This window comes from Chiloscyllium plagiosum, unplaced genomic scaffold (assembly GCF_037043375.1).
Source record: "Chiloscyllium plagiosum isolate Xiang-an unplaced genomic scaffold, Cpla_swu_hap1 HiC_scaffold_3, whole genome shotgun sequence".
NCBI classification, from domain to species: domain Eukaryota; kingdom Metazoa; phylum Chordata; class Chondrichthyes; order Orectolobiformes; family Hemiscylliidae; genus Chiloscyllium; species Chiloscyllium plagiosum.
The window spans coordinates 58,732,532-58,753,528 of NW_028270141.1; the positions used below are offsets into that span (position 1 = coordinate 58,732,532).

Here is a 20,997-nt window from a genome sequence, read left to right on the forward strand (position 1 = left end):
TTGTGAGCGCATGCGTTGCCAGCGGTAGTGGTGGAAGCAGAGTCATTTGGGACATTTAAGCGACTGCTGGACATGCACAAGGACAGCAGTGAATTGAGGTTATTTTACTTAGGTTAGGTTAGGTTATTTTACTTCAAATTAGGATTAATCCTCAGCACACCATCATGTGCTGTACTTTGCTATGTTTTATTACCATACAGCACCAATATGACTGCCTTGGTTAAGACTTATTTTCAAACATTCAGTTGGAGCTTCGCAATACTTCCTTGGTAAAGATGGCACAGTCCTGATGGATTGAAATAAAATGTTTCACGATCTTTTGTTTGTGGAGAGTAGAAGAAGCTTTACTTTACACGTGACAGATCTCACTGAAGTGTAGCATGAAGCAAATAGAAGAAATTAAAAATCTATTTTTCTGTTGAGTATCTATTTACTCAATATAAAATACATTTAGAATTTCTCATAACTGACATGTATGATATATAGTGAATACAAAACAAAAATTCTAATGTTTCAAATACCATTTTTGAAAACTAACTTCAAAATCTCACAAAGTATGTTAATTGGCAAAAGCAAAATACTGAATGTTTGACATAAAATTAGAAAATGCTAGAAACACTTAGCAAGTCAGGTAGCAAATTCCTTGGCAATGCTTATAGAGCAATGTATAATTTCAAGACTGAGAGAAATCATTTTGTTATATTTCCTTCCCATGCATAGCATCTGGTGGAATTGTCACTTAATGAGCCAAATGCAGCAGTGTCTGTACCAAAAGCAAATAGCGAATTGATGAATTTTTCTCCCTTCAGCACTCATTATGCATGTTTCTCACCATCACAGCTGCAGTTTATGGTATCCTATTTTGGCAGATCATGATAACAATCTGTCTCCAAATTGAAGCCAATGTTCTGCATTTTAAAGAAAAAGTTTGAAGAGAAAGCAAGCTTCAAACATTTTTGCATGCTAGTCCATTTTGTGTTACATCAGAATATTTCTTCAATATTGCTGCAGCTTTGGTATGAATTGCATAAGTTCCCTAGTTACTGCTAATGCTAGCAGTCAAAAACTATTATCGCTATATACTTCTGTGATATCAGTTTTGTTTGGTTATATGCACATTTCCATTCTTCCTGTAAACCTTGTCAGGAACATGGGATGATGTTAGAAATCAAAAAGAGAATATATGTTGAAAGCACTTATTTTTCCATGATCCCAGAGCGGTGATTCTTTTTGGATGGTTGCTTGATGTATTTTTGCTTGATTTTTGTTAACGTGCATTCAGACAGATAATGTTCATTTGTGGGCATGCATCCTGTGTCATTACATCTTTCAATTCCCAATGAAAATCTTACTATGTTACAATTGTTCTGGCAGCGTTTTCTTCTCCCTACACTATTCTATATGTCTGTTTCTCTCTCAGCTCTTGGGATTGTTAGAACCTTAAGGTAATATTGAACAAAGATAGAAAACTTGCTTTCATGTAGTATTTTTCAAATCCTGTAGACAATCCACAGTACGTCACAGTCAATTAGTTACTTTTAAAAATGAGTCATAGTCGTGTGGGCAAATGGGATTCCCAATTTATACACAGCAAAGTTTTATACAGAGTAGTGAGATAAATTACAGATACTTTTTTTGTTCTTAGCAGTATGAGAGAGAACCATTAATTGGGATATGGTGCTTACTCCTCAGCTCTTATTTGACTAAATGTTATGTGAGATCATTATTCAACATAGGTTAAGATCCAATCTAGTAAACCGAACCGCCAACAGTATGGCAATCCCTCTCTAAAACAGTGGAAATATCTGCCTAGATCATATTCTCAGATTCTGAATGTGGAGTCTAAATTTACCAATTTCTAATCTAAGACAAGCATGCTTGGAAGCCTCTAACAATTGTTTTTGTTGACAGGAACAGCAAGATAATATGCACAATTTAAAACAAAAATCGTTAACAATGCAATTCTTACTGGCAAAACCAGCATCGATTGTTCATAGTCACTGTACTTAGATCTTTTTCAAAATCTGGTGTTAGGGGTTTAATGAAATTTAGGTGGCTTGCTAGGCCATTTCAGAGTTTGGTTAAGAGTCAACCACATTAATGAAATGAAGTCCACATTCGCTCGCATTGGTTATAAACTTCTAATTTTTTCCTTAGCCACTGACTCCATCCCCATCCTGTGACCCCTGCTATATTAAATGTTTCATGACCTTGCTATTTTGAGTTGAGTTTCCAGCCCCATAGCTGGTCCATTAATGACTTCCTACTTCCACTTCACGACTACCTCGTCTTTAAGCTGCTCCATAACTGCTTCCTCCTTTAAGATTCAATTAAAATCTGCCCCTTCGGCCAAGGTATCTGTTCTAATGTTTCTTTATGTGAAATGTGCAACACCTTGGGCTGTGAAGCATACAATATAAATGCAAATTGTTGTTGTTATGGGTGTGGATTAAGTAGATTTGTATTTACAGCTCTCCAGCCACATCATTGCCATTTTGTCAATACAGTTTTTACTCCCAGATTTTGCTTTAAATTATATGTCAATTCTCATCCTGCAAATTGGGATTTTAACTCACTTTCATTGGATCATTAGACCATGCTCGGGGTTATCTATCCCCTAACATAACCACAAATATACTACTTATAAAAACTTTTCTTTCTAAATCATCTTGTGAAATTTCTTGACATCGACATTGTTTTTGCCAGATGGACTTTTAAAATATGTAGAAATCTGACTATGTGGAGTTTGCGCATTCTCCCCGTGCCTGTGTGGGTTTCCTCTGGGTGCTCCGGTTTCCTCCCACAGTCACAAAGACGTGCAGGTCAGGTGAATTGGCCATGCTAAATTGCCCGTAGTGTTAGGTGAAGGGGTAAATGTAGGGGTATGGGTGGGTTGCGCTTCAGCGGGTCGGTGTGGACTTGTTGGGCTGAAGGGCCTGTTTCCACACTGTAAGTAATCTAAGAATCTAATCTAATCTAATCTAATCTAAAATCGGATATACATTAGCATCTTACCATAACATTTCAGCATTTTAGAGTGTTATTATATTTTACCTCAACCAACTTGCAAAAACTACAATTTTTCAACAGCAAATTAATGAGCGATCACCACCTGTTTTCTATATAGAGTATATAGTGTTATATAATTGGATTAGATTTTTGTAAGGGATTAGATTTTTGTACAGAAATATAAGCATTGTATATCAGAAAACAAGTTCATCAATTTGTGACTAATGAAATGAATTGGTCTTATTTCCCAGTTTTAAAAACTTAGCTGGGTAATATTTGAATTTGACTTTATTTGGACCTTGTACTTGTAATTCTTTCAAAGTTTTATTTGTTTTCAAATGATTCTCAATTAGTTTAGATTTACTGATCTACAATGGAAAACTATTAAAATCTGCAGTGTGTGGAACAAAGGTGCTTCAATTTTATAGTCAATTCTCAAAATTTTCTTTATTCCCACAGTAGATTGAAGTTTCCATAGATTTTCCCAACTTTTTTTTGAGTTAATGGTCCATAGGCCCTGGTGTCCTTTATGGAAGTAAACAGTTTTTAAAATTCATTCATGGGATGCAGCCATCGCATACTGACTGGGTGCACATTTCCCACAAGAATGCAGTGCTTAGCTCCTTCTTGAACTGCTGCAGTTCATTAATGTGAAGGTACTCCCACAATATTGTTCGGGAGGCTGTTCCAAGATTTTCACTCGGAGACACTGAAGTGATGGCAGAGCCTTAATAGTTATGCATCAAAATTACAATGGGCTAAACGTTATATGTTCTGATTTCTTTATAATTCAGAATGAAATGGCAAATCAAATTTATTAAATGACTGCTGACATAAAGCCCATGCAAATCTTTCACTTTCATCACTATTTTAAGTTGTCTGTGAAATCCAAAATTGTAATGTATTTTTATGTATACATCCTCTCTGTTCCTTAACAGTGTATTTTGTAATTCTTGCATGGGGGAGCCCACCTCGTCCACACCAGTGGTCTAGATACATTGCTTTTCAATTTGCTAGCTTCAACAATCGCAAACAGTATAAGGAAGCATTAATAAATCCCGGTAGGAAAATTGTTAGCTATGCCAGATAGAGTTGTTGATGGGATGGGCTTTGGGAAGGGAGGAGAGGTAATGATTCTTGTATTTCATGATATTGAGCACTCACCACTATATTTGCACACCAATTAATTACTATCTACTTACCTTCTTTTGTCAGACAATACCATTCATCTTAAATATATTCTAATAGTCACCTAAGAAACATCGTTACACATAGTGCACTTCAATGATTTGTATCAAGATGATATCTGGTATTTACCAAGGCATTGCAAGACAGAGTTATTTTGAGGGCCTTAGATGATCAAACATATAGGAGTGGAACTCAAAAGGTTTATGAATGCCATAAAATGTGTGTTACACTGTCTAGCATATTCATATTTTTTCCATGATAGTGTATTGTTTACCTTTTCAAGAGTTCCCCATTTTGATAGGTACATTTTGCAATAAATTGAATATAAATTTACATGGAATGACTGAACTACGTTTAGCTTTTTAAATATTAATTTTTGGCTCGGTTAAGATAAATTCTTAAAATATTCTTAGAAGAAAGCAGCAATTCAATGCCAAATGTGGATAAACGCAATATTAATAGAAATAATTAATCAAATTAATTACTTAAAAGCATTTTTTAACTTTTCTCTATGTGAAATGATGGCACACTGTCAATCTTTAAATTTGTTGAGTGATATAGTGTTAATTGGCAACTATCGTAATGCATTCTTGGTAAAGGTAAAGGTGCCATAAGTAGTCTTAATAGGACGTTTGACCCAAGGGTCACCAAGCCTCAGGCAAGGGGAGAAGTTGAGAAGGACACACTATTGGCATTACTCTTTATCACAAGCCAACCACTTTTAAAGCAGTAAACAATGCTGATAGGGTAATCAGATATGAAAGTAAGATTAACATAAATTATTGCACATAGTTATTTTCAAAATGAAATTAATTGCAACTGATATTTAAGTACCTTAGCCTTTCTATGTAATTTATTGATTATATCTTAAGGTTTTGCTCATAGTGGTGAAATTTATTTTCTCTCAAATTGTTTGTTTGCTGATAGCAACTTTCTAGTGACAGCTAGCCCTGATAGGAAGATCAAGTTCTGGGATCTCAGAAGAACATACCAACCAATCAATGAAATCAAGCGTTATTTGAACACAGAAGTTGCTTGGTTGCTTCCATGGTGTGGAATTATGGTAGCACAGGAAAATTGCTATGCTGCGTAAGTGTCAACTGTCTTTGGACTAACATTTAAATGTGAAAGTTGATTTATATAATAATTATTTCATAGAGGGCAGTGTTAATAAGCTATTTACTTCCAGCTAATTAAATTTTCAATTTTTAAGGTCTTCATGAATATATATGTACCAATTTGCAATGTGGAGTTACCAGATAAAGGATCACTAAAGAAATACAAACCACTTTTATTTTAAATGATGTACAAATAAAGCAAGGGTGATGTGGAGAAAAAAACAGTTTCACTTAATGAGGAGTTAGGGTGTGGAATGTATTACTCTGAAATCTGTTGGAGACAGGTTCAATGAAGGCATCCAAGTGGGCATTGGATGATCATTTGGACTAAAATGGTGTGCACAGGATATGGTGATGAGGCAGGAGATTTTCTGAGGAATTAGAGGGATTAAAAGCCATAATAATTCTATTATTCTGTGATTTAGGTTATTTATGAATTTAATGAGAGTATTTATTATTTAAATAATATAAAATTGATTTTTGAGTTAGCTCCTCAAGGGCATTAGGTGAAGCAGGAATCATCAGATTTAAAAAAACTAAACTAACAAGAATGTAATAGGTTTTGTTTCTTGTTTCTTTTTATAGACTTATTTCTATTTCATCCCCTAAATAAAATTCAAAATGTAACTTTTCATTGTCCATCTATCATTTTAGTTGCAACATTTATGTATATAATTGCAGCATTTAGAGTCATAGAGATGAACAGTATGGAACCTTCAGTGCAACTCATCCATGCAGACCAGATGTCCCAACCTAATCTAGTCCCATTTGCCAGCACTTGGCCCATATCCCTCTGAAGCCTTCCTATTCATATACCCATCCAGATGCCTTTTAAATGTTGCAATTGTACCAGCCTCCACCACTTCCTCTAGCAGCTCACTCCATACACGCACCACCCCTCTGCATGAAAAAGGTGCCTCTTAGATCCCTTTTATATCTTTCCCCTCTCACCCTAAACCTATGCCTTCTAGTTCTTAACCCCCCCCCTCATTCATTTTATAAATTGAGAACAGAAAGAATTTTGAAACATGTATCATATTTATTGACGTGTGTATAAAAATGTCGTATATAACATTTGAAGTATACTGATGACTCGTCTGATCTATAATAAGGTTCAGAAGCTGAACAAAGTTCTAATAAATCGTTTAGTCTGTCTGCCATTACACTGTGAAAACCACACACAAACTTTATATTGCTGAAACTATATATGCTCATCATATCTACACCAGACCTAAGAAATCTTTCTGTTACAGATTTGGACTCAGTGGAATTCATTATGTAGATGCTGGTTTTCTTGGATTTAAGCCGTATTTTGCTGCACCAAGAGCAGGAACAGTATGGGTAGGTTTATTTATTGTTTTATAGTCAGTAAAGTATATTTAAAGCAGTTGCTTAAGAATCTAAATGAAGTAGAGGAAGATAGCATTTTAAGTACAGATACACAAATCATTAAACATCGAGACATTGATTAACAAGGCCCTTAAAATAAATGCACAATACTTCATCTCGGTTCTAGAAGTAATGCCTAACTTGTTTCAGTCCTGGCTGAGATCACATCAAGAGTACTGTGTATAATTTTCATCTTCATGTTATTTAAAAAAAGATATTGAGGATGTAAAATCAATTTACAAGAATGATACCAGAATGTGGAGGTACCAGTCACAAACAAGATGATAAAACTTGTCTCTTGAGAAGTGAATGATCTAAACACGGTCTTTGAAATGGTAAAAGGTTTTAATACAAAAGTCACAGATTTTTCTGCTTATGGGGAAGAACAAAATTAGAGACCATCGATATAAGGTAGAAATTAAATAAAGAATTCAGAAGGAACTTGTTTATACAGGCAATAGTGAGATGTGGAACTTTGTACCTTGGAGAATATTTGAAGTGAATGGATTAGATTCAAAAGTGAGAAAATAATACAGGAAAGATATTTTTCTAGTCAAGGGCAATTGTATGTTTTCACATGCTCTGAAGATTTTACTCATTCAAAAATACGAAAATAATATGAAAATAATTTTGTTTATTATGGCCATCTTAAGGTAATTATAGAACATAGAACAGTACAGGCCCTTCAGCCCTCGATGTTTGTGCTGGTCTTTTTTTCCTACTACTAAAATCAGACTAACCTACATACCATTCATTGTACTCTCTTCCATGTGCCTATCCAAGAGTCGCTTAAATGTCCCTAATGTATCTGACCCTACTACCACTGCTAGCACCCACCAGTATGTGTAAAGAACCTATCTTTGACATCTCATGTAATCACCTAAAAATTATGCCCCCTCATGACAGACATTTCCAGCATGGGAAAAAGTCTCTGGCTATCCACTCTATCAATACCTCTTATCATCTTATACACCTCTGTCAGATCACCTCTCATTGTTCTTCACTCCACTCCAATGAGAGAAGCCCTAGCTCCCTCAACCTTTCTTCATAAGACATGACCTCCAGTCCAGGCAGCATCCTGGTAAATCTCCTCAGCACCCGGTCTAAAGCTTCCACATCTTTCCTATAATGAGGTGACCAGAACGGAACACAATATTCCAAATGTGGTCTAACCAGAGGCCTATAGAGCTGCAGCATACCCTCGCGGCTCTTAAACGCAATCCCCCTGCTAATGAAAGCCAACTCACCATATGCCTTCTTTACAACCATTTCAAGTTGGGTGGCAACTTTGAGGGATCTATGGACATGGACCCCAAGACCCCTCTGTGCCTGTACACTGCCAAGAATCCTGCCTTTAACTCTGTAATTTGCATTCAAATTTAACCTTCCAAAATGAATCCCTTGACACTTTTCCATCTGCCACTTATTAGCCCAGTTCTGCATCTGGTCAATGTCACTTTGTAATTTACAACAGTCCTCCACACTATCCACAACTTCACCAACGTTTGTGTCATCGGCAAGCTTACTAACCCACCCTTCCACTTCCTCATCCGAGTCATTTATAAAAACCACAAAGAGCAGAGGCCCCAGAACCGACCCCTGCAGGGCACCATTGGTCACCAAGCTCCAGGCTGAATACTTTCCTCTGCCACCACCCTCTATCTTCTATGGGCCAGCCAATTCCGAATCCGGACAGCTAGATTTCCCAGTATCCCATGCCTCCTTACTTTCTGAACAAGACTGCCATGGGGAACCTTATCAACTGCGTTGCTCAAATCAGTGGATACTACATCCACTGCTCTACCTTTATCAGTGTGTTTTGTCACATCCTCAAAGAATTCAACAATGTTTGAGAGGCATTACCTGCGCCCCTCAAAACTATAGTGACTGTCTCTAATCAAACTATGGTTTTCCAAGTAATCTTAAATCTTGTCTCTCAGAATCCTCTCCAATATTTTGCCCACCACAGACCTACGACTGACTGGTCTGTAATTCCCAGCATTATTCGTATTCCCTATTAGTGAATTTGTACAATCTTCCACATTTTTTAAACCAAAAAAAAAAGTTCTGTTCTATATCAGATCTGCCCTTGCTGAGTTAGCTTACTGAAAAGAGCAAAAATGTATCTGTAAAAGCAAGTGATTTGGTGTCATTTGACCAATTTTGCAAATTTCTGCAGTTGCCTTATGAACAAAGATTTAAAAGTCCAGGCTATTTAGCCTTTTTAGCTGTGAGGTCATGCACTTTGGAAGAAGAAACAAGGTGAGGAAGTTTTTAATAAATGGTAGGACACTGGGTAGCTTAGAGGAACAGAAGGATCTTGGGGTAATTATTCAGCGATACTTGAAGTCAGCAGAGCAGGTGAATAGTATTGTTCAGAAGTGATTTGGATATGTGTTTTCATCAATTTTGATATAGAGTATAAGAGAAAGGAGATAATGTTGAAGTTATACAGAGACCACAACTGGGATACTGTGTGTAGTTTTGGTCACCTCACTACAGGAAGAATGTGATAGCAATGGAGTGGGTACACAGGAGGTTCACCAGGATATTGCCTGGGATGGAGAAATTGAGCTGTAAGGAGAGACTAGATAGACTTGTATTGTTTTCTCTAGAGCAGAGAAGACTGAGGGGGCACATAACTGAGATGTGTAAGATTATGAGGGGTATGAACAGTGTGAGCAGCTGTTCCCATTGGCTGAGGGGTCAATCACAAGTTTTAAGGTAAGGGGCAGGAGATTCAGAAAGGATTTGGGAAAAAACGTTCTGACTCAACGGGTATTAGGAATTTGGAATGCACTACCTTAACAGCCTTTTAAAAAAAATTTAGATGGATACTTGAAATATCCTAACATTTGTGAATATAGGACATCTGCAGGAAATTAAGATTAGTGTGCTTTTAGTGGTAGTTATGTCAGTGCAGGCCTGATGGGCCAAAGTGCCTTTCTTGTGCTGTATGAATCTATGATTAAAAAAACCAAAGTATATGCATTTATTTAATGCCTTTTATGATCTCTGCATGACCCAAAATGTGTTACACCAGTTAAGTATTTTTTCTGAAATATAGCCGTTGCTTTAATTATGGTGATGATTAATGTACTATAGTAAGTAATTGCACAAATATTTTCTGTCTCTGGTATCTTCTAATTTCTTAACAAATATCCCTTTTGTCTGGACTGCTGGTCCAAGAAGTAGCTTTTTCCAGGAATTGCAGGAATTTCTCCAATATCACTTCACTGGAGGCTCACTGATGATGTTACCTAACATGGTGACAAAATGTCTGAGAACAAATCTGCCTGTTTAGTGAGCAAACTTGCAACCTGATCCACAATCTTTCTCCAATACAATTTCTCTTATAACATTTCTGTGCCCAGGAGTCATTATATCCTTGTTGAACATGGTTTAAGGTGGAAATGCAGCAAAACTGTGGAATTGACCTGCTTTATTGGAGCTGAACATATATCTTTCCCTACTTTGTGTCATTGCACATTATCTTGCATGTGAATTATGAGTATACAATATTAATAACTTACCTCTGTCCCTGCTGCACTTTTTGATTTAAGATGTACATGGTTATAAATCTGTCTAAACTTAGTGTTTTTGAAATATTTCTCCTCATTTCAGGGAAAGGACATCCCCAGCTGATTAATATTTGGTTAATTCCTGTCTTTATATTTTGTACACTGGTCTGATAACGATTTTGTTCTCGTTTTCTGCTTGTAGAGTATTTCTGGCTCTGATTGGTTGAATACCTGTGTCTCCGGAGATAACACAGGAGAGGTGATGGCAGTAATCCTCCCAGATTGTATGAACAACACAATGAATATCAAGCGACCTAATGAACGCCGTTTTGTAAGTATATGTTACCATTTAAGGTAGAGATAATGTTTTTCTTTGTAAAGCCACATTTTTCAATAGGTAAATACGTTCTTCAAAGAAGTTATCAGGGGTAGGCAGGAAATGGAGTAATCAGGTCAGTCAATATCTTACTGAATGACAGAGCAAACTTGAGGGGCCTATTACTTGTTTGTATGTTTGATGTTTATGGCACAATTCACAACCATTGAAAGAAGCTAATTTAGTAGCAAAGAGCTTAATTTGGCAAGTATGTAAAACAAAATATACACTACATTAAAAAAAAATGCCAAACTACAAGCATATGAATAATAATTAGATAACATTTTGTTTTATTCAAAGCCAATAAATTTTTTTTAATGTAATCAAGCTCATGCTAAGATTACAGCAGTGATGGGTTTTGATTGCATAAAAGATAAAGGAAATGTTCCAGGGAAACAATTTCAATAAATTCAAGATAAATTTTCAGTTGTTGGGTGCATTTAATTATATACATTTTAACAGCAAATATGCACATTGGGTGTGTAATTAAATCTGTATCTAATGTGTATCTGCAGTTTTCCTCTTTTCTGTGCAGTATAGGCCCCGAGGGGCATGGAAACTCAGATATTTCATCTCAAAGCACCACAAGTTTATAGTTTTGATAATTAATTATTTCTTAAGTTAACTAAGAATTATTCAACTGACTAAACATAAATGAATCACTGAGGAATACATTCTGTTCCCCAAGTTATTTATAAAAGTAAGCTTAAGTATCTTTAATATACTCATCTTAATGTATTGCATTGTTAGTTATTCACTATTCTTTTGGTGCAGTCTGTTTATAAAGCTGACCTCATTCATCACAGTGCTGCTAGTAACATGTCAGCCTCCTGCTCACATCAAGAGAAAGAGGCCAATGTCGAAAAGCATTCTTCTGAAATGGAGAAGGAAGATTCAACTTCCAGCCCTGTCATTGAACCAAAGGCTTACAGTGATACAGTGAAGAAATACTACCTAATGTTTGATGATACTGACCTGGTGAGCCAAAAGTAGATGAGTATCATACTTAGTTCAGTATTGTGCTGAGCGGCATTTGCATTGGGCCTTGCATAATATGCTAAGTGTTTATGTGACCGTGCAGATATGCACTTATGTATGTCTGTGTATGTAATTCCTGTTTCTCTCCCCTTCAGAATGTCTTGTATTAGTGGTATATAGGAAGGTTTTAAGTTTTTGCTGCTGGAGCCCTAACAATGAACATAACTTTTAAAAAATCTCTTGTAAGATAGTATTTTATTTGAAAAGGATTTCAGTGTCAGCAGCCCGTGGATTGTATTTTAATATGTAATCCTTTGGTGCATAAGGAAAGAATTATATTGGATGCAACCCATTAACCAAGTGCCTAAGCTGAAATATTTCAACTGTTCAGAACATGCATTACACCAGTACAATTAATCTCATCAGGTTGAATTCTTCACCTGCATTGAATTGTTGTTTGAACTTGAGTAAGTATACCTATGATTAGGAGTACTATGGGATTACATTTAACTTCTCAGTGTCAGCTTTACTCTCCCACTATCAAAATAAGCTGCCTGTTAAACAGATTTTCTAACCAAGCGATTAATTTTGAAACTTCACTGAAATTTTTTAAAAAGTATCCTTTCAATTTAGCTAGCTCGTCAGGTTGCTTTATATAAAAACAATTGATTTTATCAAGAGAAGTGATGTTGGTCCTGGGGAGAGCGATAAAAGGATATGAGAGGCAACTTTTTTTTACACAGAGTTCAGGTTTGGGATGAACTGCCGGGTGTCGTTACAACATTTAAAAGACATTTGGATATGTACATGAATAGGAAACGTTTGGAGGTATATGGGCTGAATGCTGGCAAGTGGATCTCGTTTAGTTTGGCAGGTATAGTTTTGCACAATTAGAAAGAGCACTAAGTTGCTCCACAAGAATAAAGTAAAAAGCATTTTGGGCTGTATTTGGGACGCCCTAGAGCAGTGCCTGGCAAATCTGCATCCCAGTTCTAATGGAGAATCACCAGACTTGTAAAAGTTGACTCTGCTTTCTCCTCACATATGTTGCCAGACCTGCTGAGTTTCACCAACAATTTCTGGTTTTGTTTCAAATCTAGCATTGTCATTTTTTTTTAATATTGAAGAAATGTCCTTTGCTGTTTGGAAGCATGTCAGAGTTATTGACTGTTCAATTTTGGGAACTAATAAGGAATGCTCCAGAGTTCATCAGGAGATTAAGCTTGTTGCTATGAAGCTTGTTGAAATAAATCTGAAAGATGGGCTAGATTATGGTGGCAAATGGGATGAGGCCGTAGAGAAGAGTTAGATGTCAGGGCAGGAGAAGGTAAATGTTCAGGTACTGAGCAACAGCAGTATGGGTAGAAAGGAGAAGAAGAATAATGAAGGAGTTAATCAAATTTTCATGGGGCTGAAATATTTCTGTCCCATCTTTTCACAAACTGATTGTGTGTTTGTTATATGTGACCCACATTTCTAATGACTAATTTACACATTGTTCTGCTTTTGGAATAGAGACCGAGCATGATACTTAGTGAAGGACCCAGTATTGCCATTGTCGTGACCAGACTGTTCCTGAGCAAAAGCCACCCAGTTGAATAGTTGATGACAGTGGGAAGATACTGGAGCTTGATTTTGCTGTTGACATTTTTAAAGTAGAGGCATACAACTTGGAAATAGACACTTCGATCCAACTAGTTCCCATATTCCGACCATGTTCCCAAACTAAACGATACCCACTTGCCAGCATTCAGCCCATATACCTCTAAATCTTTCCTATTCATGTACATATCCAAATGTCTTTTAAATGTTGTAACTATACCTGCAACCACTAACCCTGACAATTCATCCCAAACCTGAACCCCTTTGTGTAAAAAAAAAAGTTGCCCCTCATATCCTTTTTAGACTTTCTCCTCTTGCCTTAAAAATATACCCCCTAATTTTGAACTCCCCACCCTAGGGAAATGACACTTGCTGTTCACCTTATCTATGCCCCTCATGATTTTATAAACCTCTATAAGGGCACCCCTCAGCTTCCTACGATCCAGTGGAAAGGTTCCAGCCTATTTTTGTAACTCAAATCCTTCATCCTCCGCATTATCCTAGCACAGAGGAACCTCGATTATCTGAGCAAGGTGGGTGGGCACTGCCTCATGCGAATGATCGATTATTCGGTTAATTGATTCAATGCCTCTTCTGGGGCTCGAAGGTTTCTGTTAAGTCCGTTCCCCATTCAGGAGACTAGGCAGCAGCACATCGCGTGCGAGGCCTACCTCCCCATCCCGTCCGTATAGCGCCCCCAACCCCTCTCCCCGTCCACCCCTCAAACCCAGACCAACCTCCCCACACCTCCGTCTGCCCCAAAACCCGGTCCAACCCCACCCCTCCCTGCCAGCCCAACCCACCCCCGCCCAGTCCACCCTTCAAACCTGCCCCTCCCGCCAACCCAACCCCCCCCCCCCCCCCCTTGTCGGCACCCCCGACCCTGTCTGCCCCCCAACAACAAGACTGCTGCTGCTGCCGTCAGTCCAGGACTGTTCTCGGCAGCATTTCAGTAAGCCAAGTTCATTTTTAATCACTGTAAACAAAAGACACAATCAGTGTTGGAAACATGTCTTTGATGTAATGTTGCTATTGGCACCTCGAGATCTCCTTTGGATAATCCGATATTCGGATAATCGAGGTTCCTCTGTTAATCTTTTCTGGGCCCTCCAATTTAATAATATCCTTCCTATAGCAGGGTGCGTTTCTGTTTTTAAAAAAAACTACATTTAGTAAATACTATAGTTGGTTCATAGTTGGTGCAGCGAATTTTTTGGAAACTAACCAAATTGTTAACCAGATTAACAATAATAAAGAAGCAGCAATGAATGTTTTAGTTGTCTGCACGGATAGTGCTATAACTGATGAGATTGAAGGTGAAAATGAAGACAGATGATATCATGACTTCAGTCTGTTGAATTCAAGGAAATATTTAATTACCTGTAGCAATTGGTACAACAATTTCAGTTGAAATTTTCATGAGAATGTTAAGAAGTTGGTGTAAGACTTGAGAGGGGCAAAGATATTGGTAATTAATGAAGATTTTAAATGATATACTTCGTAAAAGGAAAAGCACCCGATTGGTAGTGAAGTCAGCATTTGCCTTGAAACTAAACCTTGACACTGATGAAAGAGGTTGAATGGTGCAAATGATGAAATAACGTAATAATAAGATAAAGAACTGCAGATGCTGAAGATTTGAAACAAGAGCAGAATTTGTCAGAGAAACTCAGCATGTCTGGCAGCATCTTGTGGAGAAAAGCAGAGTTAATGTTTCAAGTTCAGGTGAACCTTCTTCAATTAATATTGTCTGGGAGTGTTTGCAGATGGCAAGGTGCTCTTGACTATGAGCTATGTTTGTCAGTGTCATATTGTCATCAAAGATCCCGAAGACTGAATAAACATAAATGCTTTTTAATGAGCAAAGTTTTTTTTTTGGAGGCAGATATGAATTGGCTGAAGTATCTGTGCCTTCGTTGGACTCAGGATGCTGGCCCAGTACCATCACATGGAACATACTGGTAGAAATTGTGTCTTGACACATTTTACTCTGATGTGCAGTGGTGTACTAATTATAAGCTATTCAGCCATGCAGACACTTATAAGGGGAAAGTGAGGTCTGCAGATGCTGGAGATCAAAGTTGAAACTTTATTGCTGGAACAGCACAGCAGGTCAGGCAGCATCCAGGGAACAGGAGATTCGACGTTTCGGGCACAGGCCCTTCTTCAGGAATGAGCAGAGAGTGTTCAGCAGGAGAAGATAAAAGGTAGGGAGGAGGGACTTGGAGGAGGGGCGTTGGAAATGTGATAGGTGGAAAGAGGTCAAGGTGAGGGTGATAGGTCGGAGTAGGATGGAGGCGGAGAGGTCAAGAAGAAGACTGCAGGTCAGGAAGGCGGTGCCGGGCTGGAGGGATCCGGCTGAGACAAGGTGGGGGGAGGGGGGATGAAGAAACTGGTGAAGTCCAAGTTCATCCCCTGCGGTTGGAGGGTTCCCAGACGGAAGATAAGACGCTCCTCCTTCGACCGTCGGGTTGTTGTGGTTTGGCGGTGGATGAGTCCAATGACCTGCATATCCTCGGTGGAGTGGGAGGGGGAGTTGAAATGCTGTGCTACAGGTTGGTTGGGTTGGTTCGTCCGGGTGGCCCAGAGGTGCTCTCTGAATCGCTCCGCAAGTAGGTGGCCTGTCTCCCCAATATAGAGGAGGCCACACCGGCTGCAGCGGATGCAGTAGATGATGTGGGTGGAGGTGCAGGTGAATCTGTGGCGGATATGGAAGTTTCCTTTGGGGCCTTGGAGAGAAGTGAGGGGGGAGGTGTGGGCGCAAGTATTTGCTGTTGATAAGCCAAGAATCTTTTATTGTATGAGCAAAGTATATTTGGTCATTAATGTATATATATATAGCTGCATTCAAATGCAAAGTGATGTGAGTTAACATTGGTAAAGACTTCAGACCAGAGGTAATGATATGTTTTATTGCCCTTTGAGTTATGTAAAGAAAAAAGCATTTATAATTCTCTGGGTTACAGTCAAGCAGTGGAGAGGAATAGAGTACAACAGATGGCAAACTCTGAGCTGAGAGAAATTCATATTTATATTAAAGAAGGATGAATCACTTAATCAGAGTGCCTGTCAGATCAGCCATTAATGCCATTAGATTAGATTACATTACAGTGTGGAAACAGGCCCTTCGGCCCAACAAGTCCACACCGACCCGCCGAAGCGAAACCCACCCATACCCCTACATTCACCCCTTACCTAACACTACGGGCAATTTAGTATGGCCAATTCACCTGACCCTGCACATCTTTGGACTGTGGGAGGAAACCGGAGCACCCGGAGGAAACCCACACAGACACGGGGAGAACGTGCAAACTCCACACAGTCAGTCGCCTGAGGCGGGAATTGAACCCGTGTCTCTGGCGCTGTGAGGCAGCAGTGCTAACCACTGTGCCACCGTGCCGCCATCATTCGTGCCTCATTGAAATGACTGGCTTTTTAGTACAAAGTTAAAAATCACACAACACCAGGTTATAGTCCAACACCACCTCATCAGGTGATTGACAATCACCTGATGAAGGAGCGTTGCTCCGAAAGCTAGTGTGCTTCCAATTAAACCTGTTGGACTATAACCTGGTATTGTGAGATTTTTAACTTTGTACACCCCAGTCCAACACCGGCATCTCCGAATCATGGCTTTTTAGTAGACTGCATGTTCTTAGATAGATCAAAGCTGCTCACTGAAGTGCATCACAAAGATAACCAAGATAATAAATGGTGTTACTTTTCTCAACTTTAAAGATGCCTAATTTTAACAGTAAATCCAATGACATTTTCAAGATCTACTTAATTCAGAAGCAAATCCCAGTAATTGCACTTTTCATTGAGCTGACTCTTTTTAGGCATTTGAAGATTAACAGTTCAATAAGATGTCAACCAATGTCAAATACACTTGGTTACCACGTGGTTAATTATCTTTCCCAGAAAAAATGTCCCGTACTGAATATATAGTCTATTTGTAACAATGGCATATTACGCCTTTCTTTTTGGTAGCTGGCTGCATCAGCAAAGGTGAAGAAGTAATTTGGGTAACTCTGCCTTGCATCATTAAATCAGCAGCAGCTAAGCAGATTTGGTATAATACAAATGTGGGTTTGTATAATGTAACCATCAAATAATACAGTTTAAATAGATACTGAGCCTGCACACTGAGGGCCTGTGCCAGTACAGCCAAGTGGACCCCAGAGGTGTCAAAACAAAGAACTAGGAAGTAGTCTCTGGCAAGTTCAGAGCAGAGTAGCTTCAATATTCCAGTGTTTAGCTACAGAAATGCTAGGTCATCCCAACTTGATGACCACTGATGCAGCCAAATACGAAGGCAACCATAGAATTGAGGGGATTAGTGAAGGAGTAAAATTATGTATCATTCACAAATATGTACTATAGCTAAATGCATACATATGTGCGCTCATACACCCAAATATCTATAGTATTACAAATACGTATGTGTTTGTGGGAATATATGCATATTTGTGCATGTGTGTTTATAATAGCTAAGATTTATATAACATATCAAACATAGTAAAACGTCCCAAGGAGCCAAAGGTAATAGGAATAAAAGACTAAACTATAGAAAGGGATATTAGGCTAGATGTCCAAAAGCTTGACCTAAGGAGCATTTTAAAAGATTTGAGGTAGAGAATTTCAGAAATATGAGGAAAGGTATTTGGAAGCACATCTGCTAGTGAAGGAGTGATAAAAAGCAGGCATGCTCATTACAGCTGATTTGACGGCACAGATTTAAGATTGGAAGAGGTTATGGAGATAAGGAGGGGATTAGCAATAGATGCATAGAAAACCAGATAAAATTGAGACATTGTTGGACCAGGAGCCAGTGTGGGTCAGCAAGTAAAGTGCTTATATGTGAATGAGATTTAAATTAAGATAACAAGGAGTAAAAGGGCGGCACGGTGGCACAGTGGTTAGCACTGCTGCCTCACAGCGCCAGAGACCCGGGTTCAATTCCCGACTCAGGCGACTGACTGTGTGGAGTTTGCACATTCTCCCCGTATCTGCGTGGGTTTCCTCCAGGTGCTCTGGTTTCCTCCCACAGTCACAAAGATGTGCGGGTCAGGTGAATTGGCCATGCTAAATTGCCTGTAGTGTTAGGTTAAAGGGGTAAATGTAGGGGTATGGGTGGTTGCGCTTTGGCGGGTCGGTGTGAACTTGTTGGGCCGAAGGGCCTGTTTCCACACTGTAAGTAATCTAATCTGAATGAACAAAGTTTAAATATGTTGGAAGGTGGGAGATCAGCCAGAATAGTTTTGGCATAGCCATGTCAAGAGATACAAGGCAATGATGAGGGTGTCAGCAGACGATCAGCTGTGATAAGGTCAGATGCAGGCTATGTTTTGGCGGTAGATGTTGCCAGTTATGATATGCTATGCAGTCAAAATATCACCAAGCTAGAGTCAAATTCAAGCGATGAGTGCAAGTTCCATTTTTATTTAAAATACTTTCCTTATTTCATAGAGGAGTTTCAAGAACATGGTTTCCAGAGAGCCTTTTAAAAGAATACAAAAGGTAGACAAAGCAAAAACTCATCCTGACCGAATGCCACTGGAATCTGTATATAAGGTAAGTTTGTGTATCTCTGCTGCAATGTGTATGATGAGAATCAATATCTGCAGCAAATTACATTTGCTATTCCAAAATATTAGGCAAAGGTTCACTTATTTAAAATGCTACCTAACATTCCAAGTCAAGAGGAGTTGAAATGGAAGTATGAAGTAAGCCTGTACTTTAGAAACCATGCTCAAACTAAATCCTTGTATATAACTCCGTCTCATTAGCTCGTCAATTCCTAACAATCTCTAAAGAATCAAAGTCAATTACTTTGTGATCCTACAGTATCTCAAGCAGGGTCAGTTGATTGTATTGACAGTTTATATACTGTACCATGCTATTTGATATCAATCGCCTTTAGTTTTTGTTTTGGTGAGAGCACCAAAACGTAGTAATACAAAGACTTGTGAGATTTCTCCTCTTCAGCTGCAACTTAGTTGCTATGCACAGTGATCTCGACTTACTTTTCAGATGCTATGCTATAAATGCCATTCACTGTACCATTTATAAACCAAAACCTTCTAAATAGGGCCTGTACAGAAGATTTTCATAAATCTGTGCCAGGCAGTGGATAAGCTATGGTCTGTACATTTTGGGATGCCACATTATAACAATTAATAGTTTTCAGATCACGGTTTATGTTGGCTAGGGATGACGTGCTAGGACTATTCCAAGTAGAACAGAGTAGACTAGGAGAAAATGTAATGAGAGGTTATGAAGGTTTTTAATGGGTGATTTGGTTTTTAATTTTCAGTAATGAAGAGTGGTTAAGAGGTTGTTACACAAATAATTGTTAACAAATATATTGGACTAAATGCAATTAAAACTGTAAAGGATTCTAAGGATTTTAACAATGACCCGACTGATAGGGGCCAGCCTTAATATTGTTACAGATACCTGCTAGTCTTTCTGATGCTTGTGGAGATACCAATAGCAAACGTGCAAAGTAACACTTGCCTACATCCTGGCCCTACATTTAGTTATCCATGGGAGGAACGTGAGATCAGACAATGTAACATAGTCCTACAGCACAGAGACAGGCCTTTTGGCCGAAACTGGTCCATGCCAACCAAAATGTCTTCCCTGCATTTGACCCATATCTTTCTAAGTCAAGTGTGTGGTGCTGGAAAGGCACAGCAGGTCAGGCAGCATCCGAGGAGCAGGAAAATCGACGTTTCGGGCAAAAGCCCTTCATTAGTTTCTTAATGAAGAGCTATTGCCTGAAATGTCGATTTTCCTGCTCCTCAGATGCCGCCTGACCTGCTGTGCTTTTCCAGCACCACACTCTGGACTCTTATCTCCAGCATCTGCAGTCCTCACTTTCCCTATATCTCTCTAATACTTTCCTATCTATCTATTTGTCCAAATGTTTTTTAAATGTTGTTAATGTACCCGCCTCAACCACTTCCACAGGCAACTCATTCCATGTGCAAAACCTTTTTACACCTTATGTGTAAAAAAAAAAGTTGTCCCTCAGGTTCCCTTTTATTCTTTCCCCTCTAACCCTAAACTGATTACCTCTAGTCCTCGATTCCTCAGTCTTGGGAAAAAGACTGAGTGCATTCACCCTATCCATGCCTGTCATAATCTTTAGCTCCTCTATAAGGTGCCCCTAGACTCCTAAGCTCTAAAGAAAAATGTCCTAGCTTGTCCAACCTCTCCCTACAACTCAGACCATTGAGTCCAGGCGACATTTGTATAAATTTCTTCTACACTCTAGTGCGGCCTCACCAACGTCTGTATAACTGGAATGTAACGTCCCAACCTCTATACTCAGTACCCTGACTGATGAAGGCCAGTGTGCAAAAAACCTTCTGCACTGCTCTGTCTATGTGAATTCTAAAAGGACACAATCCTTTTATTGATTTGCATTTCACTAGAACTGTTTTATCTGGGAGAGGCAAAATAACATGACAAAATCCCAGCACTGAATACTTCACTTAAATCTGCAATTTAACTTTACATGTTATTTCAAACTGATACAGATACATTCCACAATCGCATACATACTTTAATACCTGCATACACTCTGGAAAAATAGTCAGTTCTTCTATAACGTGATGCATTTTTGTGCAACCCCACCTTATAGAAAAATCATGCTTTAGAAACAGCACTTAAGTATTGCTGCTGTAATCGAGTTACAGCCAGGACACATCTTAAAAATTTGTACTATCCCCAATTCGTCATTACAGCAAATTTACGTTGATGAAATGTGCATTATAAAAGAACGACCTGTATGAGCTCCTATAAATTA

The 20,997-nt window shown here is 38.6% G+C and overlaps 1 protein-coding gene across 1 annotated transcript in view; it reads left to right on the forward strand.

The window, feature by feature from the left end:
• gtf3c2 (general transcription factor IIIC, polypeptide 2, beta) overlaps positions 1-20,997 on the forward strand; it is a 141,425-nt gene that overhangs the window by 115,739 nt on the left and 4,689 nt on the right. The window contains exons 13-17 of the mRNA XM_043682113.2: positions 5,125-5,286; positions 6,569-6,656; positions 10,428-10,556; positions 11,376-11,579; positions 18,651-18,755. Coding sequence (XP_043538048.1) covers positions 5,125-5,286; positions 6,569-6,656; positions 10,428-10,556; positions 11,376-11,579; positions 18,651-18,755 — 688 coding nt within the window. The remainder of the gene's footprint in view (positions 1-5,124; positions 5,287-6,568; positions 6,657-10,427; positions 10,557-11,375; positions 11,580-18,650; positions 18,756-20,997) is intronic.